The 22197-nt window shown below is 43.9% G+C and overlaps 2 protein-coding genes across 5 annotated transcripts in view; one reads left to right on the forward strand and one right to left on the reverse strand.

Moving 5' to 3' along the window:
* Positions 1 to 186: 186 nt before the first annotated feature.
* On the reverse strand, positions 187 to 9104 carry HIGD1A (HIG1 hypoxia inducible domain family member 1A). The gene is made up of 4 exons (XM_084901734.1): positions 8998 to 9104; positions 3301 to 3415; positions 2145 to 2279; positions 187 to 1223 (listed from the first exon to the last, which is right to left on the reverse strand). Exons 2-4 carry the CDS (start codon positions 3395 to 3397, stop codon positions 1168 to 1170), a joined length of 288 nt encoding a protein of 95 aa, XP_084757860.1. The 5' UTR covers positions 3398 to 3415; positions 8998 to 9104; the 3' UTR covers positions 187 to 1167.
* Positions 9105 to 9153: 49 nt separating this feature from the next.
* Positions 9154 to 22197, forward strand: part of ACKR2 (atypical chemokine receptor 2) — a 29691-nt gene continuing 16647 nt past the window's right edge. The window contains exons 1-2 of one of the 4 annotated variants that reach the window (XM_084903233.1): positions 9154 to 9231; positions 15739 to 16154. The gene's annotated coding sequence lies outside the window, so the exon portion shown is untranslated. Of the gene's footprint in view, positions 9232 to 15738; positions 16155 to 16264; positions 16771 to 16807; positions 17011 to 22197 lie in introns of those variants that run through there. The other 3 variants (XM_084903234.1, XM_084903235.1, XM_084903236.1) reach the window with 3 other exon arrangements.

The raw sequence follows: 22197 nt of genomic DNA on the forward strand, positions 1-22197 counted from the left end.
GATATCTCCCACTTGTCCCGTCCTCCCAGCCCCTACTCACCTCCAGGTCTTCACTACCCTACTGCCCATGTCCATAGGATATGCATGTAAGTATGTAAGTTCTTTGGTTTATCTCTTTGGAAACTTAATTTTTATGCTACTTTGAGGAATGATTTATTTTTTCCATATTGAAATAAATACAAACCATTTGATGTGTTCACTTACTTTAATAACACTACATTTACCATGTTATCACCATGGAATGTAATTCAGGTTAGAATTTCACAACTGCAGTAAAGCCTTCTGTAGTACACCAGAGTTTTTGTATAATGTCTTTCCAGAGCTTGCTCTTCAATCAGTCATTATTTCCATTATAGGTAATTTGTTTAGTTTAACATTTATGATTCTTAACAGAGAAAATGTACAGCAAATATTTAAAAACTGTTTTTCATTACCTTTGTGTTAGCACTTAAATACATATATCTATTTCAAGGTGACATTTAAAAGTGATTCTAATATAACAGCAGCAAAAATATAATTCTGCAATTAGAAAAGAGCTAAACTGGGACCCATAATTATTTTACATTTACAAGTGTGACTCTAAAATAAATACTACCTTCTAGCAGCTTTATCAGCATGTTAGGTTTGGTTTAAACACACACACACGTTCAGTTGTGGGGGTTTGTAACATTATATGCCATGCACTGTTCTGAAAGGGTTCTTTAAGAGACAGTCAGCCCTAAAAACCGAAGTCCTCATTCAGTCCAAAATAAAGTCAAATTAAAGTCAAAGTAACTGGGGCAAATAGGATTCCTACATAACATCAAACGCATGTGAAATTCTGCAGCAATTGGGAGTACTCCAGGATTGGCATGTTGTTCTTGCTTAGAACTAATTTCACCAGAAGAGTTTAACAAAGTGGACATTTATTTCACCACAGCAAGTGCATTGAAAATGACGCATTTCTTATGTGCTGACCTGACTCCCTGAATGATCTAGCTAGTGAACTAGTCACTAGTAATATAGTCACCTGGGAAATCGAGCCTGCAAAATAGGAAGCCAATATTCAAATTAATGTGTCATTGTCTGACCCTCTCAAATGATTTATTTTCAGTATAAACATATAACCTCAATATGAGATGTCTAACTATAGCAAACACCACCAAGAGCAAGACAGCATCTCTTCTTCTATGGCTTAGGTTTTGGTTTTGCCCAGAATTCCTGATACATGGAGTAGCCCATACCTTAAAGAAAAGAAAAGAAAGAATGCTGGTTATGCATTTAAATATATTTATTTAATATTAATAAAATTAAAAATGGCTCATAAAATAGCTAACAGGAGCATCTTTGCTAGCATGCAATCTCTATAAAGGGAACAAGACCCCGGTTGCTTACTTGCCTTCTTAAAAATTTTCTATTTCTAAAATTCTTTTGAATTTCCCAAGTAGCTTGAAGCTAGTATGACTAGCTCAGACTGTTCAGTATTTATCCGGCAAGTTTTAAAAGGCACCGCTCTTGCTATGTAGTACCAGATAAAGTCAATGAATCATAAAGCCAATAAAAGCATGTAATACCTACATTTAAAAAAAAATCGTTTTTATCTTTAACCCAATAAAACAGCAATCATAGGTTTCTTCCAGATAATGGATCTTACTTCCAACCCTAGGCATGTCTAGGCTCTTCAGTGAAATTATAAACTCAGTGATGGACAGAATTGCCTTTCTTCCTTTATAACCTTAGTAGGTAGGTTTACAGTTCTGAGTATATTCTTGTATTATTTATTTACATGTATTATCAAAATTTTTTATTAAGCTAATTATATGTTTTCCTCCTTCATCCACTGTCAGTTGTACCTTATGATATGTTTGGCTAGATGAATTTTACTATTATCTATAAACTCTAATTTTCTTCTGGCTAGTTAGTTATTATTTATTCATGATTGTATTATTTTCCATATGAACAACTATAAACCTACTTCCGCTCCACCCTGTATCATACACAGTAATTTTATGTCACTAATTGAACTATCTTAAATTAATCACTTTTCTAGGAAAATAAATACAAGTGATATCTAAAAACTGCTTCAAAGTTAGCTAAAAGTATGCACCTTCAAAGAAATTAGTTAATGGGAAACCACAAATTTGAAATTTCCTGTAGATACCTACCAATAGTCATTGCAGCCACAACAAAACCTTGTGCTGCCACACGCATGTGGATCAGGTGAACGGACATTTTAGTATCTCCCCTGTTCTTCAATTTATATAATCCATATGCAACGATGGCTCCAAAACCCGCCATTCCTGAGAAACAAATAGTCACAATTATGTTAGATACATGGGGACAGGGAACCAAGATGATGTCACCACCAATCAATGTACTTTCTACTACTGTATATAAAAACTAGAGGCCTGATGCACGAAATTCATGCACATTAAAAGGGAATTAATTATAAGAAATATTTTAATATTGCTATTTGCCCTTTCTCTATAATAGAAGTGTCAGAGATGAAAGAAAGTAAAATGTATATGAAAATCTCCCTCCTGTCAGAGTCTGGGGCATTCCACGTGACCCAGAGTCAAGTCCCCGTGCACCTGCACCCACCTGGAAATCATATGATATCCAGACCTGGCTGGCCCAACCCCTGTCAAGCCCCACTGGGCAGAGGGCACAGCCGCAGGTCCTCCCCACCCCACTCCATCCCCTACTCTGGTGCAATGATCATTGCATATTAGCTCTTCATTTTATAGGATGCTATGAGACCATTAATTAGCTAACATACATGTCATGTTTTTAATTCCCTCCACTTAGGACCAAAAATCCTGAGATGGTAGCAAAAAGTAACAGACTTATAAAGATCTTCAAAATGTGGGCTTGTGAATCCAGTAGATAAGTTCCTTTAAGAGAACCAGGAAAACTCTTCCTTTCTGTCCTACTTCCCTCTCTAAAGGGAATCAATTAATATAACAGAGACTATAATAAACTATAACTGTGAGTAGAACAGGCTTTTAAAAAAGAAGACATATGTAATACTTTCAACAATAATGAAAAAACAAAAGATAAGCCTCTTGAGTCCTCCTAGCAAACTACAAAGACTAAGGGGGTCCAGTCCCCAATAGTCACTAAAAGAGTCAATATCGCAAGAAGTCTAACTACATACAGAAGCATTTTTATAATGATAGTTTTATCATACCAATCTCAGCATATTTCAATCACACATGAAAAAACATTTGAAAATAATGCTTATGGATGTATTTGATGAATTGATCACACTTTGATTGTGTTACAATAGATTAATTATCAGAATGTCAAAGCCAAACTTACCAATAGGGACAAATGGTGCCTCTTTAGCTTTTCGGATAAATTTAGATCCTTGACCTTCATCATATGAAGAAAGAGAAACATCTGTGTTGGATGACATACTGATTGAAGAATCTTCCTGAAAAAGAATTTCCATGAGGTTCTGCAATTAAAAGCAACTAGAACATTAAGTGACTGGACGTACTTAAAATAATCCTAGTTCCCATAATCTGGTATCCATGAACTCTAAAAAACATTTCTCCATACACCAGTTCCTTTTTAGCATGTCATTGTTCATAACAGTGCATTTTAAAGTAACTTTTGTCAATATAGTAGCTATTAATTTTCTGACTATCTTCATCCTTTTAAAAGTTTTTTATTTTCTTCATCCTTAATCAATTCAACTTGACAACTTTAAATTATTCAAACCAAACTGATACTCCTTATTGCCTCTTCAATATCATGGTGAAAATACTGCTAAGCACTTTAAGTGTAGTTGAGTGCAGTCTTTATTGTTTTCAATTACAACTGGCTGACTTATTCCAACATGCTACCCGGCTTCAGTTCTCGCCTCTGAATAGTTTCCAACCCATTACACTAATCTTCATTATTGATGTGGCTGTCTGAATAGCCAAAATTCCTACTTGACACATTTACATATTTTAAGGACAAAGCTTTTATTTTAATATTATTGCTAGAAACGTCTCCTTTTAAACATAACAAGTTCAATTGAACCAATATTTTCATAACAAGGCTATACTTTTTAACAATACTGCAGCATAAAATCAAACTATATTTTTTTATTTTTAAAATACATTTTATTGATTTTTTACAGAGAGGAAGGGAGAGGGATAGAGCGATAGAAACATCGATGAGAGAGAAACATGGATCAGCTGCCTCCTGCACTCTCCCTACTGGGTATGTGCCCTTGACTAGAATTGAACCTGGGACCCTTGAGTCCGGAGGCAGACGCTCTATCCACTGAGCCAAACTGGTTAGGGCCAAACTATATTCTTTTATAATAAAAGAATATCTCTCAAACTTTAGCTAAAGTTTCCTTACATACCTTATATCCCCTGAGCTTCTTAAAATTCTCTTTTTCTAAATATTATTATTCTTTTAAATAATATTAAAAAAGGCAAGATATTGGCCTGATCATTATACAAATAAGGGGGCAGGAAAAAAAGGATTATTTTCAATTATCACAGGGACTAAAGGTTCCATTCTCCGATTTCAATCATCTTCCTTTACATAGGAAGCTAGCAGGTGTTTCATCACAATGAGGTAATAAATTCAGTTTCCCCTTAGTCACAGTAACTATGTATACACTTCCTTCTTCACCAATCTGATTTGAACTGCCTATAAACTTTACCCATAGATAAAATAAGGGAGTCAAACATAGTATGTATGTGCACAATCTCTGACTGGTGTCAATTACAATAAAGTCAAAAGTCAACTACCCATGTGAAATCTTACCTTCACTACTGGGCGTTGCATGTGCATTATACTCCCTTCTACACAGTAGCCCTCATCCAACACTTTGCTCTTCAAAGAAAACCCAACTGAGAGGTGAGGTCTGCCTACTTAGTTTGAAAAGTGAAATCCTTCCTCCAAGCCCCCATCTCCACTGGGAAGAGCTGATTCTGTCATGTGACAGAAAAGACAACCTTAATCCAGAGGAGTTTTGCAATATCACAGAGTGAGATGGAAGAAAACTCAGATTAGAACTAGACTTTCTTTTTTGTACTCCATTATCTGCTAATTGACTAAACCCCTACTTACTGAGCTTTTAATTACTCTATACAAGGTTCAACAAGCTCAAGGTTCAGGATGCTCACTATATTATGTGAAGAGATAACACAAACACAGAAATGATTAGTGGTTCAAAAATTAGATTTAAAAATAAAAGGGCCGAAACTGGTTTGGCTCAGTGGATAGAGTGTCGGTCTGCAGACTGAAGGGTCCCGGGTTTGATTCCGGTTAGGGGTATGTGCTTTGGTTGCGGGCATATCCCTAGTGGGGGGTGTGCAGGAGGCAGCTGATCGATGTTTCTCTCTTATCGATGTTTCTAGCTTTCTATCCCTCTCTCTTCCTCTCTGTAAAAACTCAATTAAATATACATATTTTTAAAAAATAAAGTAAAAAAAAAGGACATGACAGTGTGTGATTACTTGTCAATAGCATAACAGGGACAATTAGAACTGAACTTAGAGTGTGATGTCTTTGAGCTAAAGTGGGTTTGGGAAGTTTCACAGAGGAATATTTGAGGATGGCCATCAAGAAACTACATAAAGGGACCAGATAAAATTAAAACATTGTATTTATTTTAGGCTACTATGTCTATTAGTTGCCTTCATAACTAATCATGAACTTCTCAAATGCATAACTATTATCACAAATTCTCCTTCCACCTCCCCTGCAAAACCCACATTCTAATCACATTAAACATCTTATAGATCAGTGTTTCTCAACCTTTTAATGCCACAACCCTTTAATACAATTCCTCATGTTGTGGTGACCCCCCAACCATAAAATTATTTTCGTTGCTACTTCATAACTGTAATTTTGCTAATGTTATGAATTGAAATGTAAATATCTGCTTTTTCCGATGGACAGGTTGAGAACCACTGCTGTAAAGCCTAAGACCATCGGAAAATACAGATATTTACATTACGATTCATAACAGTAGCAAACTTACAGCCATGAAGTAGCAATGAAAATAATGTTATGGCTGGGGGTCCCCACGACATGAGGGGCTGTGCTAAAGGGTGGCGGCATTAGGAAGGCGGAGAACCGCTGTTATAGACGATCTCTATGCCCCCAAGCCTTCCAGAAGCTGCCTCCTCTAACACTTCTCGCTTTTCATCTCCTTCATAGCTGATTCCTCCCATTTTTCAGCTTCTTCTCTTAACGGACCTCCAGAAAGTCTTCTAAAGGTGTTTTGGTTATGCAGTCTCATAGAATGCTGTTTTCTCTATCATAACACTTTCTTAAGGAAAGAAAATGGTAACCTCAGTAGGTCTTGGCTTCTTGCAATCACAAGAGACAAAACTATTATATACCACAATCTACTTTTAAAATCTAGCACCTTCTTTTGCAGCTATAAAAGTATGTCTTCTTCCTTTGCTTTAATTATTCCTGAACTAAGAAGTCATTTGGAAATTGTCTTTAAAAGCAAGAAAGTGGGCCTGGCTGGCATGGCTCAGTGGTTGAACATGGACCTATGAACCAGGAAGCCATGGTTTGAGTCCCTGTCAGGGCACATGTTGGGGTTTGGAGCTTAATCCCCAGTGTAGGACATGCAAGAGGCAGCCAATCAATGATTCCCTCTCATCACTGATGTTCTCTCCCTCTCCCTTCTCTAAAATCAATATATATTTTTACCCTGACTGGTTTGGTTCAGTGGATAGAGCATCAGTCTTCGGACTAAAGAGTCCCAGGTTCGATTCCAGTCAAGGGCATGTGCCTTGGTTGTGGGCACATAAGCTGATTGATATTTCTCTCATTGATGTTTCTGGCTCCCTATCCCTCTCCCACTCTGTAAAAAATCAATAAAAGATATTTTTTAAAAAAATTATATATATATATTTTAAAGCAAAAAAGTAGGTAGTTTTTGCTCTCCATTCTCACATCTGAATCACTAATTATCCACCAGGCAATGGAGCAAAAAGTCCCCCCCATCCTTTCAGGAGGGAGAGGGCTGAGGGCTGGCTGTCTCGGCCCTGTATCTAAAAGAACACAAGAAAATCCACTGATTTCCATTGCTCACCTATGACATGACTCTGAAGTTTGTATGGGTAGGATATTTTGCTTTAAGTGACTAGATAATCTGTCTGACCCAGGATAACATTAAGAGAAACATTAAAAATCCAACACTTAAGTTATATTTTATACTGTCTTATAAATTATGTGTTAAAACTCTCTGAATATAAGATTTTTATAACTCTTTCTAATTACCACCTAGAAGTATCCCAAGAATTCATGACTTACAGCCACCTAAAATGAAAATGGTTAACATTTAAAGTACCAGGGTCAGTAACTATAAATCATAATTTGAAAATAATAACTCATGATTAATTCATGTGAATAGCCTTATTTTACAGATGGAAAAGGGGTTAGACAGGCTTATATGAATTGCTCAACAACAGGAATACATTTTTGGCAGATTGGGACTAGAACCAAGCTCTCCTGACAGAGTCCAGGGTGCTTGTGATTGACAATATATTGCCAAACCATCCTTCTTATGATGCTGGCAGATTTTTTAATCTGGAAAAATACTAAAATCCATTCCATAACAGAAGCCTGCATCTTTTTCCGTGAATTATAAAACAAATAAAAAATATGTAAGGCATGCCTAACATTAAATGGAACCTTCTTCCCCAGCTTCTTATCTAACAATTTCAATTGTGATTCGAATACCGTAGATTTATTTTCAACTAGCACCACGTCTAGTTTTCCCTTATCATTTACTCATCGCACACACAGCAACCAACAGATTGCGAGGCACTAGTAACCAGTTAAAAACACACGAACTACTCTGTCCGTTGAGTAGGACACTACTACTACTACTTTCCAAATGCAAGGGAAGATGAGCTGACCAGCATCTGATGACGCAACAGGCTGACGGATCTTCACAGCTGCCGTTCCGGACTCAAGAACTACCACCTACCTAACAATAACGATCTCGAGTTTTGATTTCGCATCGCTCACCTGTCAGCTTGTGGGGAAATGGCTGCCCAGGCCCCACCCTGAAGATTCCGGCCCGAGATGAGGGTGAGGCCCCAGGAGAAGCCCTCCCACCCCGTCCAGTGACGGGTGCGCGCGGGAGCTCGGCGCAGCCCTGGCACACCGGACTCAGACAGGTTCGTCCTGCCGGGGCCCGGTACTTGGATCGCTCACAGCTCTTCATTCAAACCGGCCCTGCTCCCAGACCCCTCCCCATTTAGCAGGGATTACCGCTGGGAGGGGAGGAGGAGGAAGAGCGGCTCCCCACACCGCCAGGAGAGGAGGGCGAGGAACTCTGCCGAATCATCTCGGCTGCTCCCTTCTAAAGCCAGGCTATGTTTTGTAATCTCCAACCGGAAGAGGTGTAAATTCCGTCACAGATGCTTTAAACCGGGTTTGGGGCCCTGTCCCTCCCCAGGGCAGGCGAGGGTCGCAGAGGTGGGAGGGCAGGCGAGGGTCGCGGAGGGTGGGGGTGGGGGCAAAAACACGGGATCGGGAAGAAGACCAAGCGCGGACTGGAAGGTCGTGTGCTTTTACGCCCTTCTCTCAACCTTTTCACCTTCCTTGCTCTCTTTCTCCCTGTGACCTTGTCAGGACTCCATGGCCGGAGCGCTCGGCCTCCCGGTCAGTCCTCACCCCGTTCCGGCCCCAGTCCCAGCCCCTCCACGGATCACTCATTACTGTCCCATCGGAGGGTCCTCCCTCCGGGCCACGGTTCCCGGCACAAACGTTTGCCTCACCTCCGCGTTGGCTCCGCCTCGCCTCACCCGACGGGGCGTCAGGCCTGGTGTTTGGACCCCCAAGCTCCCCGAACCACGCGGCCCAGCCTGAGCCCCCAACGACACCTCGTCCCCATTCCCCCAGGCCTCGCCCCACTCCCAGCCTCGCGGCCCCCACCCTCCTCAAGGTGCTCTGGGTACAGCCAAGGGCGATCCCGCTGCCTCCCGCCCCAGATCGGGCGTCCCGGCTCCCAGGACCCCTCCACCGTCCACTCACCCAACCCAACGGGACCTCTGCAACTCCGGCCGGCTTCTGCCCCCGCCCGCGCGCGCCGTCGGGCCGGCTTCTCCCCGGCCCGCCCACAGCCGGATCCAGCCAATCAGGAGGCCGGAAGCGGCCGGTGTGTGCGTGCGTGTGCGCGGTGGGTGGGGCGGCCCGGAGCGGGTTCCCGATTGGCTGGGGCGCCGCAGGGGCGAAGTCCCCTGCTCTCGCGCGGGGATCTCGTCATAGGTGAGCGCTCCCTTGTGGGGTTGGCGCGGTGCTCCAGGGCCGGAGACTCCGTGCCTGAGGGTACTTCCGGAGACCCCGGGCCTGAGGGTACTTCCGGTTACTCTCGCCCTTTCCTCGTAGGTCAGGCGGGGGCCGTGTGTGCGGAGCCCGGCCCGCTACAAGGTTTTGTGTAAGCCGCGTGGCCCTCGGTGTGAGAGATCAGAGGGTCCAAACCACGAGACCAGCGATTTGCTAGGGGAGGAAAGGTTTCCCCCTAGGAACTAGGTTCTGGTTTTCCCAGGTTTGCCCCTATTCTGGGGCTTTTTGTCCTTGCTCAGCTCATGACTAATTGCCTATAACATGCATATCTGTATCTATACAAATAGCGATAATATCTATCTATAAATGTCAATATAGTCTCTTGATTCCCACCATTTACACACTTCTGTAAAGAACCCCTCTCTCTACGCCACTCACTGCCTTGGATATTGATTGCCTCTCTGCTTTCTCCCACTCTGTCTCCCCCAACAACGACTTAGGGCTGTTTTTACAGTCTGCTAATTCACCGAGAATGAGTGCCTCTTCTGGGAGGCACTGCCATACTCAATGGCCCTGCAAATAGGCTTTTATTGACCCATCTCTGGGCTCTCCAAGTCACTTTGTCCTCATACTGAGTGCAGAGCACCATCTGCTTATCTTGATGGCTTAATGAATCGAGGGCTCATAAAGGGAGCTGACATCTGAATTAGATCCAGTTACAGTAAGCACAAAGTAATGGGTGGAAAATTCACTTTTATACCGCTGGGAGAAAAATGGATTATACCAAGAGACTCTTCACTTCAATTGTTGCTCCTGAGAGACTCCCTCTGTGCTGATGCTTTTGCCCAGGGGTCTTCAAACTACGGCCCTCGGGCCACATGCAGCCCCCAGGGGAGTCTGATCCTGCCCACCAGGTTTTTTGGGCAGTGAGCGCAGCCAAGGTGTTACAGTAGGAATTAGTAGTTCATATAGTCCGGCCCTCCAGCTCTCTGAGGGACCGTGATCTGGCCCCCACTTTAAAAAGTTTGAGGACCCCTGCTTTTGCCTAAGGACTGGAACCTGCCTGCCCAGTTCTGGGAAAACCAGAAAAGAAAGGTTTTTCTGCCTGACCCAAGTTCACTCTGAATCAGCAGTCAAGTGCTAGCCATCAGAGTCTGGCCACTTTGCTTTATAAGGGTTTTTAAATGATGAGTGTTAAGTAAAATTAAAAAAGTGAGCTAGTGTTGGGCTGGTGTGGCTCCATGATTGAGTATTAACCTATGAACCAGGAGGTCATGGTTCAATTCTTGGTCAGGGCACATGCCCTTGTGGACTTGATCCCTAGTAGGGGATGAGCAGGAAGCAGCAGACTTGCAGGAAGCTGTCAATCAATGATTCTCTCTCATCATTGATGTTTCTATCTCTCCTCCCTTCCTCTCTGAAATCGATATAAATATATAAGTGAGCCTGTTGCCTAGCACAGTGTGGCTGCTCAGAGAGAAATCCTTGGCAGCGAGAGGTGTTAAGTGTACTGTCCAGATTGTAAATTCCCTAGAAACTGGATGGGCTGTTGCTTAAGGGCAGTTTACCAATAACCTAAAAAGACCACCTTTTGTTCATTTGCTCTTACATTTAGCTGGGATCTGGAATCCTTGTCACCCCTGGGCTGTTAGTGAGTGAGCTGTCCACAGCCTCCCCTTACCTGCAAGTATCGTAAGCCAGAAACAAGCAGAACCACATGCAGCTATCCAAACAGCCTGTTGTACAGCACCAGCACATGCTCAGTGCCTATCATTCTCTAGGCATACCGCTGTGCATCTGACATACTAAAGTGACACTGATCATTGGAAGAGCTCCATCAAGTCAATGTTGCCATCCCCATTGTGCACACATGGAAACAGATCCAGCATGGTTAAGTAACTTGCTTGGGTTTCCATAGAGCATGGATGGGGAACGTCTAGCCCTCAGTCTTATAAGACCCGCAAAATCATTTGGTCTGGCCCTGCCGAAAGGCATTAGGGGTGAGTTAATTAAATGTTTAACCAAACATAGCATGCTAGTGTTTAAGTTGGTACTTTTTTCTTAAAAAAATTTTTTTTTATTGATTTCAGAGAGGAAGGGAGAGGGAGAGAGAGAAACATCAATGATGAGAGAGAATTTAAGTTGATAATTTTGTATGGCCTGTAAATGATGTTATAAATATCCAACGGTCCGGCTGGCATGGCTCAGTGGTTGAGCATCAACCTATGAAACCAGGAGGTCATGGTTCGATTCCTAGGTCACAGTTCAATTCCCTGTTAGGGTACATGCCTGGGTTGCGGGCTCGATCCCCAGTATGGAACTTGCAGGAGGCAGCCTCTCAGTGATTTTTCTCTCATCATTGATATTTCTCTCTCTCTCTTCCTCTCCCTTCCTTTCTTAAATCAACAAAAAAATATATATTAAAAATAGTGACATTATCAAACACTACAAAGATGAGAAGAAACGATCATTCCTACATTAGTGGTGGGAATGTAAAATGGTATAGCCACTCTACAGAACAGGTTGGCTGTTTTTTCTGTCCCAGTCAGAATACTATTGGAGAGAGGAGCTTCAAGCCATCTGATACTGGCCAGTTAGAGAAGGGACAGAGGAGATCTCCCGTCTGTCCCTTAAGCAGGGTGGAAGTATGGGTGAGCTTTGGATGGAGAGAAGGGGGAAAGAGATAACGGTCAGTAAGAGGGCCACAGTGTTTGGAATATGTAAAATACACTATATGATCAATGCAGAGTACATATTGAGAAGACTGTAAACCCGGGCTTTGGTAGAGGCAAGGCACAGGAAAATTGCTGCCCATATGTCCACATAGGTGTGTCAGACTTCTTAAGGTTTTCAAACAGGAAGATTAGCTCAATAGGTGCAAACAAATCTTTGTACTCCAGGCAGTAGCCCTATTGTGTTGATGACTAAGGCAATCCACCTATGTGACTTACGAGTTCAGGGGAGAAAATGGGAGTGGTGGACCAGGAATGATGGGCAGTTCTGGGTGGGCCAGTGTGAGTCACCTCCAGGGTTAATACCAGGAGATCAGCCAAGAGCTTATGCTGCTCATTTTCTTCACCTTTCTCCAAATTCTGGTTTTGTCAGTTCTGTCATCCTCTGACTTTTCTGAGAGGGCCCTGGAGCTGAAATAGCTCCAACTTGATAGATAGGGACTCTGCCATCCAGAGAGAAGGGACTTGCCCTTCTTCCTACAGCATGCTGATTTCAGAGTTGGGATTAGAAGGGCCTCCTGGTTATCAACGCTTTGCACTCTGATTTTTTACAGAGAGGAAGGGAGAGGGATAGAAAGTTAGAAACATTGACGAGAGAGAAACATCGATCAGCTGCCTCCTGCACACTCTCCACTAGGGATGTGCCTGCAACCGAGGTACATGCTCTTGACCGGAATCGAACCTGGGACCCTTGAGTCCACAGGCCGACGCTTTATCCATTGAACCAAACCGGTCAGGGCCCTTCATTACTTTTCTTGTGATATTAGAACATTTCTTCATTGCCAGCAGGCTCAATGTTGTCAGTAGGGGGTGCTAGAGGGCAAATTTCATCCATGTGAGCAGGTGGTGTCCAAAACCATCTAGCCTCCGCATACTAAGAACCCTAGTGGTAGGGGACCCTTGCTTGCCAGGCAAGGCCCATAGAATCCTGCCTGCCAGCCTCAGCTTCTGACTGTGTACCAGTTCTGGCCCGGACAACCCAGTGAACTTCTCTGTCATCCAGTGGTGGCAATCACACCCTCCAAAGAGACCCGTGTCCCAGCGTTAGGGAGGGGCTCCCTCCCATCCCCAGTTATTTCCTTCTTTCAGGGGGTTATTCTTTAGAATTCGCTTTAATTCCTCATAGTAGTTCCCTTTAAATAGTTACTAATTCTTTATATTAAACTTTCATTTTTCAAACCATTGTGGTTACTGTCTCCTCACTGTCCTTTCATGGGCCATGATGCTGAAAATGCAGCACTTCTCAATTCAGACTAGTCACATTTCAAGGGCTCAATGGCCATGTATGGCTAGTGGCTATTGTGTGGGACAGTGCAGCTCTATCATGGTTTGATACATACTTAATGGGAGTGACACTTTGGGGGACAGTTTAAAAAAAGAAGTTGCATAAAAAATATTGGACTTGATTCTGTAGCGTTATTGATCATATTAATACTAGAGGCCTGGCGCACAAATTCCTGCATGGGTGGGGTCCCTCAGGTTGGCCTGCAGGGATTGGGCTGAAACCCACAGTCCACCACCTGCATTTCCTACCTGCCGCTCACACTCATCCTGGCCCCACTGCCTGCTGCGGGCTCGCACCCTATCAGTCCCCATTGGAAGAAGCTCGCACCACCGCAGCAGCACTCAACAGCCTGAGTTCCAACATCTGGTGCATGGTGGGATTGCAGCATTAGTGTTCATCTTGATCCTTGGAAAGATTTTAGGCCTCGTAAAACTTGCTCAGTGTTATAGTGTTGCTTCTAGTTCACTGGAGCTTTGGAGGTTGGAAGAATGTGTGGTTTGTAACTTATACACATGTTGAAAAAGTTTTTCCAGAAAATGAGAACATTAGTCTGATTTTAAATGTGAGCCCATCTTTCCCTGGGAAAGAATGCATTTTTTGGAGTTCTGTGATAGCATCTGCCTTAGCGGTCGCTATCTCCAGTAGGGGTCGCTGTAGACTACCTAGACTGAGAAAGCATAACAACTCAGAACCAATGGATGGCTCCTAGTGTCCGGACCATATCTTACAGGGTGCTTCTCCCCTACCCCCCTTATCAGTGGCAGAAGAAAGGCAGTGCACACAATGAAAAACTAATAAATAGGAAAACCCGGGGGCATGCCTCGCATGTTTTATTCCATCATTCTCCTTCCTCCAATTGTGCACTAAGATGCCAGATCTGATGAGCAGGGGAAAGAGAGAGGGACCTGGAAACTGTGGGTTGCCCATTTTAGTGGAAGTTATAAATAGATAGGACAAGATAGCAAGCTGTTAGTGTTCAGGCAGCCTTTTCTATACAGGGATCCCACTTTGTTATTGTTCTTCACTGGGAAATGACGGGTCGAGGGATTGGAACAGGGAGGGTACTCATAAATATTTACATGCTGGACTGCTTCCTCTCAAGCATTTCTCTTTACATACGTCAACTGCTTTAACTTACTAGACAGAGCTTTCCCAGGCAGAAAGTCATGCTTATACAATAAATCCAGTACACTAAACTCCTGTACTCTGAACAAAATACAGTTTGAGAAACATTCCTGAGGTCAGGCTGTTTGAGTGGAGGGATAGTCAATATAGGGAAACATCAATTAACATTTCAAAAATGCCTCCTCACCCACCTAACCCCCCCCCCCCTCTCATCCATTACCAGGGCAATGTGACCACTGTCTCTTACACAGATGCTCCCTCTACTTTTTGCCTTTTGTGTTCATCATAGCTTGTGTAACAGAGGAGGGGAAGTTGCGATTTAATTTTTAAAGTATATATATATTTTAGAAATATATATATATATATATATTATTGATTTCAGAGAGGAAGAGAGAGGGAGAGATAGAAACATCAATGATGAGAAATATCAATGATGAGAGAGAATCATTGATCGGCTGCCTCCTGGATGACCCCTAACTGGAGATCAAGCCTGCAATTCCAGCATGTGCATGATCGGAATCAAACTGTGACCTCCTGTTCCATAGGTCAACGCTCAAGCACTGAGCCACACCAGCCGGGCAAAAGTTGCCATTTTAAACAAGGATTAGGAAGGGAAGTGCAGTCAGCCAACTGGCTGGGGGTCAAGGGTAGGAGTGGGGGAGTCAGTCTACCTGGGCCCTGGACAGACCCTGGGAGAGGGCCTCCCAGATGGACAGATGGGGTGGGAAGGTGAAGGAGTGTCAGGTAAGGCTTCCGGTTCTAGACTGTTGATTGGCAGTAGGCGTTTCAGTTTCAAAGACTTTGAAAGTGTTGAAAAGAAAATAATACGAGGAATGAAATTGGCTGCAGCAAGCGGGAAGCTCAGCCTGTCCACGCCTCCCACCCACTCCCAGGCTCAGCTGTGAACACTGCCAATGAATTATAAACAGCCAGAGTGAAACCAATGAGCCACTGTGCAGTAATGAGAGAGAGATCACTGTGCACACACCAGAGACAGTCTGCAAAGTGGGAGCACACAAGCCAAAGCATGGGATGGAGCTCCGGGTGTATTGTTATAAAGCAGCTTATATAGTGAGAAGGCCGTGACTCTATTCTTCACAGCGAATGGCTGTAATACTAGAATTTTCTTCAATGGTAGGGAATTGATCCGTGGTTACCTCTCTCTATCTTGGGAAACAGCTCAAGTTTTGCTCGTGATTTTTCAGAGGTATGACCAAGGTCAAGTTAATCTTACAAAATAAGCTAAATGAACTTTGCTTGTAGAATTCAACTGGTTTTGTCTGCTGATAGAGTTTTCAAGGCTGATCTTTTTTTTTTTTTTTTTTTTAATGTTTATTTTTTTAACAGCAGCAGCTTCCAAAGCTCTCCTCTTCTTCCTGAGGGCATGGCCAGGTGCTGCTGTTTGCCTTCCCAGATGCCTGGCTGGCTGGGCATCCTGGTTTCCAGTCATTCGCTCCCAGGAGCAGACAGCAGTCCTTGTGGGAAAGGTTCCAGAGCCAACAACAGCAGAGTGGCAGAGCTGATGGAGAATGGATATCATCAAGGCCAACCCTCTGTCACCGCCCTGCAGACAGGGAAACAGCCTCAGGAAGTGGGGTCTTTGTGTATAAAAAGCACGGAGACAAGTCTCTGGTCAGAGAAGGTAACCTGGGAAGACCTTCTACACAGAAGCACGTGTTCACCCAGTAGATGTTACTGAGTGTCTAACTGCTTGGCAAGTACTGGCTGGGCTGTGCTGGGAGGGATCCTCAGAGGAGTAAGAGGTAAGTTTTTTCCTAGTTCTGAGGTGGAGGGGGCTGGCAAGAGAGAAGGAGCAAAGAATTAAAATGGATCTTGGTGGGCATGTGGGCAAGGGAGCACTAGTGGCGGGAGGAGTCAGCAAGGGCAGGAGGCTCCTGTCACCTGTGTTTCTGGGCAAGCGACTTTCCATCTCTGAGCCTTGACAACCCTGTCTGCGAAATGGGTGTGATCACGTCCGCTTGGCCTAACCCACAGCGGAAACATCTGGAGAATGACTACAAGAACTTCTACATGTAAAATGTGGTTGAAGATCTTTTGACAAATGAGTAAATATATTGATTTTGAACAAATATGTTTGTACCAAGGCAAGGGACTGGTGAGTCGTGAAGAGGTTGCAAAACCACCTCCCCCAACTTTAGCAGAGAGCAGACTCCCCCCTCTCCTCCCCGCAAGGCCCTCTGAGCATATATGGGCAGATGTGCACAGGAGAGACAACACACGTTGGGTGGCTGGTGGGGGCGACACAGAAAGAGGAAATGGAAGAGGTGAGATGAGCAGCATTTGCTTCCTGTTGTGCCGTCAATGGAGCATGGTGGGAAGAGGAGGGGGCCTGAGATTCTGGCACAGCATCTAATCAAAGTGAGTAAACCCAGGCACTGGCAGAGCTTGTGAACTGGAGGCCACGTCTGTGGTTCAGAAACTCCAATGTTAAGAACTTAGAGATGAACCACACTGACCCTCTTGTGGGCTCAGCACAGATGGGGTGACCTTTGCCCAAGGAAGACCGAAATGGAGAGAAAGGGACAGTGCGATCAGACGGGAGCCAAACTGGGGCTGTTCCAACAAAAAGCCAGTTTGTCAAGTGCTGGCTCGGCCAAGGTAGCCCCCTATTTCCTGCTCTCTGTGGGTAGTGCCAGGTCGTCTGTGTGCAGATGGACAAAGTTTCTTACCAGGAGAAAGTTGTGCTGTTGTAGGGAGACAAATTGCCCCTGAGCTCATTCCTATACTGACGTGGGAAGCTCAGAGCAGGGCATCAGGGAGGCCTAGAAAGATTTCATTGGGGGGGGGGAGTGTTGGGGGTGCAGGGCTGTGGGGTACAGGGCGGATGAGGCTGCAGGCAGAGGTTCACAGATTCAGTCAGTGATGCCTAAAGAGAGAAGCAGGTGTTTTGGAAATGAGATGCCACTTTTCACTGTCATAGTCCCTGTGTGCAACATGTGTGTGTCAGGAGCGTGTCAGCATGGTGAAGATGTTGAGGTCTCTGTTCTGAAGTGGAAGCAACCTCATATCCTGTGCACCTTGGGTGCCTGGCATCAGAGGCTGGGTCCGTTCCCTTCCAGGGCAAACAATCCTTGCACATCTTTCCTTTTTATTTATTTATTTTTTTTAAAATATATTTTATTGATTTTTCACAGAGAGGAAGAGAGAGGGATAGAGAGTTAGAAACATCGATGAGAGAGAATCATCGATCAGCTGCCTCTTGCACTTCCCCCACTGGGGATGTGCCCGCAACCAAGGTACATGCCCTTGCCCGGAATCGAACCCGGGACCTTTCAGTCCTCAGGCCGACGCTCTATTCACTGAGCCAAACCGGTCCTGGCCATCTTTCCTTTTTAAATTTTCTTTTTCAATTGCATTCAGTATTATATTAGTTTCACATGTAGAGCATAGTGGTTAGACAGTTGTGTAACTTAAAAAATGATCCCCATGAGTCTAGTACCCCTGATACCATATGTAGTTGTTACAATATTATCGACTATATTCCCTATGCTGTGCTTTACATCCCTGTGACTATTTATAACTGCCAGTTTGTACTTCTCAATCCCTTCTTTTTTCACCCAGCCCCCAACACCCCTCCCCCCTGGCAGCCATTAGTTCATTTTTGTATCTCTGAGTTTGTTCCTGTTTTGTGTGTTCATTTATTTTGTTTTTTAGATTCCCTATATAAATGATATCATATGGTATTTGTCTTTCTCTGCCTGACTTATTTCACTTAGCATAAATACCCTCTAGGTTCATCCATGATGTTGCAAATGGTAACATTTTATTATTTTTTAGTGGCCAGGTAATATTCTATTGTATATAGGTTCCACATCTTCTTTATCCAATCATCTATCAGTGGACACTTGGGTCTTGTTTTCTTATTTATTCATCTACCTTATTTCTTTTGTATGGAGCATTTAATATATTTACATTTAAAGTAATAATTGATAGGTATATAGTTATTACAATTTTATTATTCATGTTTTTCTCCTCCTCCTCCTCCTCCTTCTCCTTTCTCTCTCCTTCCTAAAGAAGCTCCTTTCACCTTTAACATTTCTTGTAATACTGGTTTGGTGATGATGAAGTCCTTTAGCATTTTCTTGCCTGAGAAGCACTTTTTTTTTTTTTTTTTTTTTTTGAGAGGGAGGAAGCAGGAGAGAGAGCTCGAGAAACATCGGTGTAGTGGTTGACTCTCATATGCACCCTGACTTGGATCAAACCCATAACCTAGGTATGTACCCTGACTGGGGAATTGAACCCACAACTTTTGGTGCACAGGACAATGCTCCAATCATCTGAGCCACACTGGCCAGAGTTTGTCTAGGGAGTTCTTTATTTTTCCTTCAATTTTAAATGATAGCTTTGCTGGTTAGAGTAATCTTGGTTGTAGGTCCTTCTTTTTCATCACTTTGAATAGCTCACGCCAATCCCTCTGGCCTGAAAAGTTGCTGTTGAGAAATCAGCTGACAGTCCCATGGGATCTCCCTTGTATTAACTAACTGCTATTCTCTCACTGTTTTTAGGATTCTCTGTTTATCTTTGACCTTTGGAATTTAATTATGATGTGTCTTGGTGTGGGTTTCTTTGGGCTCATCTTGTTTGGGACTCTGTGCTTCCTGGACATGTAAGTCTGTTTCTTTCAAAAGGTTAGGGAAGTTTTCAAACATTATTTTTTCAAATAGGTTTCAATCCTTTGCGCTCTCTCTCTTCTCCCTCTGGTACCCCTATGATATGAATGTTGGTATGCTTAATGTTGTCCCAGAGGCCCCTTAAACTATCCTACTTTGTTCTAGTTGTTTGATTCTTTTTTCTTTTGGCTATTCTGATTGGGTATTCTCTACTTCATTGTCTTTCAAGTTGCTGATTCAGTCCTCTGCTTCATCTGTCCTGCTATTGATTCTCTTTAATGTATTCTTTAATTTCAGTTATTGCATTCTTTATTTCTTTTTTAAAAAAATATATTTTATTGATTTTGTACAGAGAGGAAGGGAGAGAGATAGAGAGTTAGAAACATCGATGAGAGAGAATCATCGATCAGCTGCCTCTTGCACACCTCCTACTGGGGATGTGCCCGCAACTAAGGTACATGCCCTTGACCGGAATCGAACCTGGGACCTTTCAGTCCCCAAGCCGACGCTCTATCCACTGAGCCAAACCGGTTTTGGCGCATTCTTTATTTCTGACAGGTTCTTTTGAATATTTTCTACCTCCATTTTTATGTTTCCTGCCCTGTTGAAGTTCTCACTGAGTTTACTCTTCCCCTAAGTTCATTGTAACATTATGACCAGTGTTTTGAACTCTATCTCTAGCAAATTGCTTGCCAAGACTACAGCAGATGAGCTGTTGTGTGTGGGCCAAATCCATGGCATGGGATTCACTATTGTAGGGCTCTGGTGCCTGCTGAGTTCACCCTTTTGGTGTGTTGTTTGTGGAGCTAATCAGGTGGTACTCTAGTGTGGTCTGAAGCTGGTTACCAGGTGTGTTGGTTCTGGGACTTTTGGGAGGTATCCACTGCATGCACAGGGCAGCTACTGCCTGTACCCAGTCCAGAGCCACCTGGTAGGATCTACAAAATGATCTGTGGTTGGTACCCTGTTTCCCCGAAAATAAGACAGTGTCTTATATTAATTTTTTCTCTCAAAGTTGCGCTAGGTCTTATTTTCAAGGGATGTCTTATCTTTCCATGCGCTAGGTCTTATTTTTGGAGGATGTCTTATTTTCGGGGAAACACGGTAGTTTCCTGTGCTGGGCTTGGAGATGCCTAGGAGAGGCTCAGCTGTGAACCAAGGCCAGCTGCCATTAGTGACGGATTGGCGGCTGCTTAGCAAGATGTTTGTATACCTTTCAGAGATTTTAAGGAAAACCACAGTGTGGACTGAAGCCTGAAAGAGGTTACGGCCTGTGCACAAGTTGGGTGGGATGGGTTCTCAGGGAATCAACAGGGTTGGATGAGTTAGATGGAGACACAGATTTGGTACCTGCATATCCTGGAGACTCTGTGGGAGGGGAAGGCTCAACAAAGGTACAAATTGACAGAGGGTGCTTCCCCTCTAGGCCTTGCTTTAAAGCCAGACAGTTCAGTCCCTCCCTGCATGTCCCTGATGCCTTTGGGGCTGCTGCCCAGTGCTGGGGCTCAGATCGAATGAACTCCTCAGGAAGTAAGTTCAGAGGAGGGCCCTTTTAGAGGATGCCTAGGACTCCAGCAGCCCTCCCTCTCACCTGGATGGAATCCTTGCTGGTTTTACAGCCAGATGTGGGAACTTCTCTTCCCAGCACTGGTGGTCCAGGCTGGGGGGCCCGGTGTGGAGCTGGGACTGCTCACTCCTCGGGGACATCTGCAGCCTAGATATCCTGATTCTTAACTGACACTCCTGGGTGTGGAACCAGTCCATCTTATCTCCATCCCTCCTACCAGTGTCCAAGGGGCTTCTTTTTTATATCCTTAGTTATGAGTTTTCTGTTCAGCTTGTCTTCAGGTGGTTCTCAATGGTGGTTATTCTATAATTTAGTTGTAATTTTGATGTCATCATGGGAGTTGGTGAGCACAGCATACGTATTCCTCCATCTTCCTTGCACATCTTACAGACAGAAAAGACGACAAGCCCCCCTCCTTCGTGACTAGTTTCTCTTGCTGCTGTGCACTGGGCTATCTCTGCTTTTTAAAAACTTGTCGCCAAGCATATGTTTGTTAACTTAATTTTTAAAAGAAATTACCTGTATTTAAAAAAAAATATTTTTTTATTGATTTCAGAGAGAGAGAAAGAGGTAGAAACATCAGTGATGAGAATCATTGATTGACTGCCTCCCCCATGGTGCACACTAGGGATCGAGCCCAAAACCTGGCATATGATCTGACTGGGAATTGAACCATGACCTCCTGGTTCATAGGTTGACGTTCAATCACTGAGCCACATTGGCGGGGCATGTTTATCAATTTTAGAGACAGAGGTGTTCAATGAGCCCTAGCTGCAAATTCAGCTTGAGCGGGGGAGAGAGGGGTAAGGGGAGAAAGAAACATTGATGTGAGAAAGAGAGATCGACGGGTTGCCTCCCATACACGTCCCAACCAGGGATCGAAACCTCAGCCTGGGTATGTGCCCTGGCCTGACAAGGAATCTGCAACCTTTTGATGTACAAAACAATGCTCCAACCAACCAAGCTATCTGGCCAGGGTTCTGCTATCTTACAGTAAAATTCCAACTAACAAATACAGAAAGAATTATGGAAGTGGATAATCACCATTTGGCAAACACCACAGTGCTAACTGTCAGAAAGTGTCATTGACAGTTGCTGCCCTTGGAGCTGGCAGACAGCAGCTGGCACTGCCCCTGGGTGGAGAGCCCTTCCTCCTCATGAAAGAAATTGGACAAGTACTGCCCAGCTGCCTGCCACTTGGGCTCCTAGGCAATTATCTCGGCAGCAGGGCAGAGAAGGGGAGTCGTGAAGGAAAATCTCAGGGGGCGAGATTGGCTGGTGCTGCTACTGGGCCGGTCAGGATTGGGGTGGATCTGTGGAGGGCAGGATGATTGACTGGAGAGCAGGGGGGTAACCTGGGCCTATCTGGCCAGGCTCAGCCCTTCCTGGAACTCCCTCATACTAACCCTGTAACCTTGACTGACTTCCCCTGACTGGAATCTGCCCAGTTATAGGAAACAGGCCCAGCCTTTCCTGGGAAGATGCCCCACTGAGTTCCAGGGAAACGAGGTTGCAAAGGCTTTGAGCTCCCACCTGTATACCGAGGAGTACACTGAGCTCAACAGGAAACAGATGGGTGGAAATTTCAAAAGAAGATGAGACAAGTTG

This window comes from Pipistrellus hanaki (assembly GCF_964339955.1).
Source record: "Pipistrellus hanaki genome assembly, chromosome: 13".
Classification (NCBI taxonomy): Eukaryota; Metazoa; Chordata; class Mammalia; order Chiroptera; family Vespertilionidae; genus Pipistrellus; species Pipistrellus hanaki.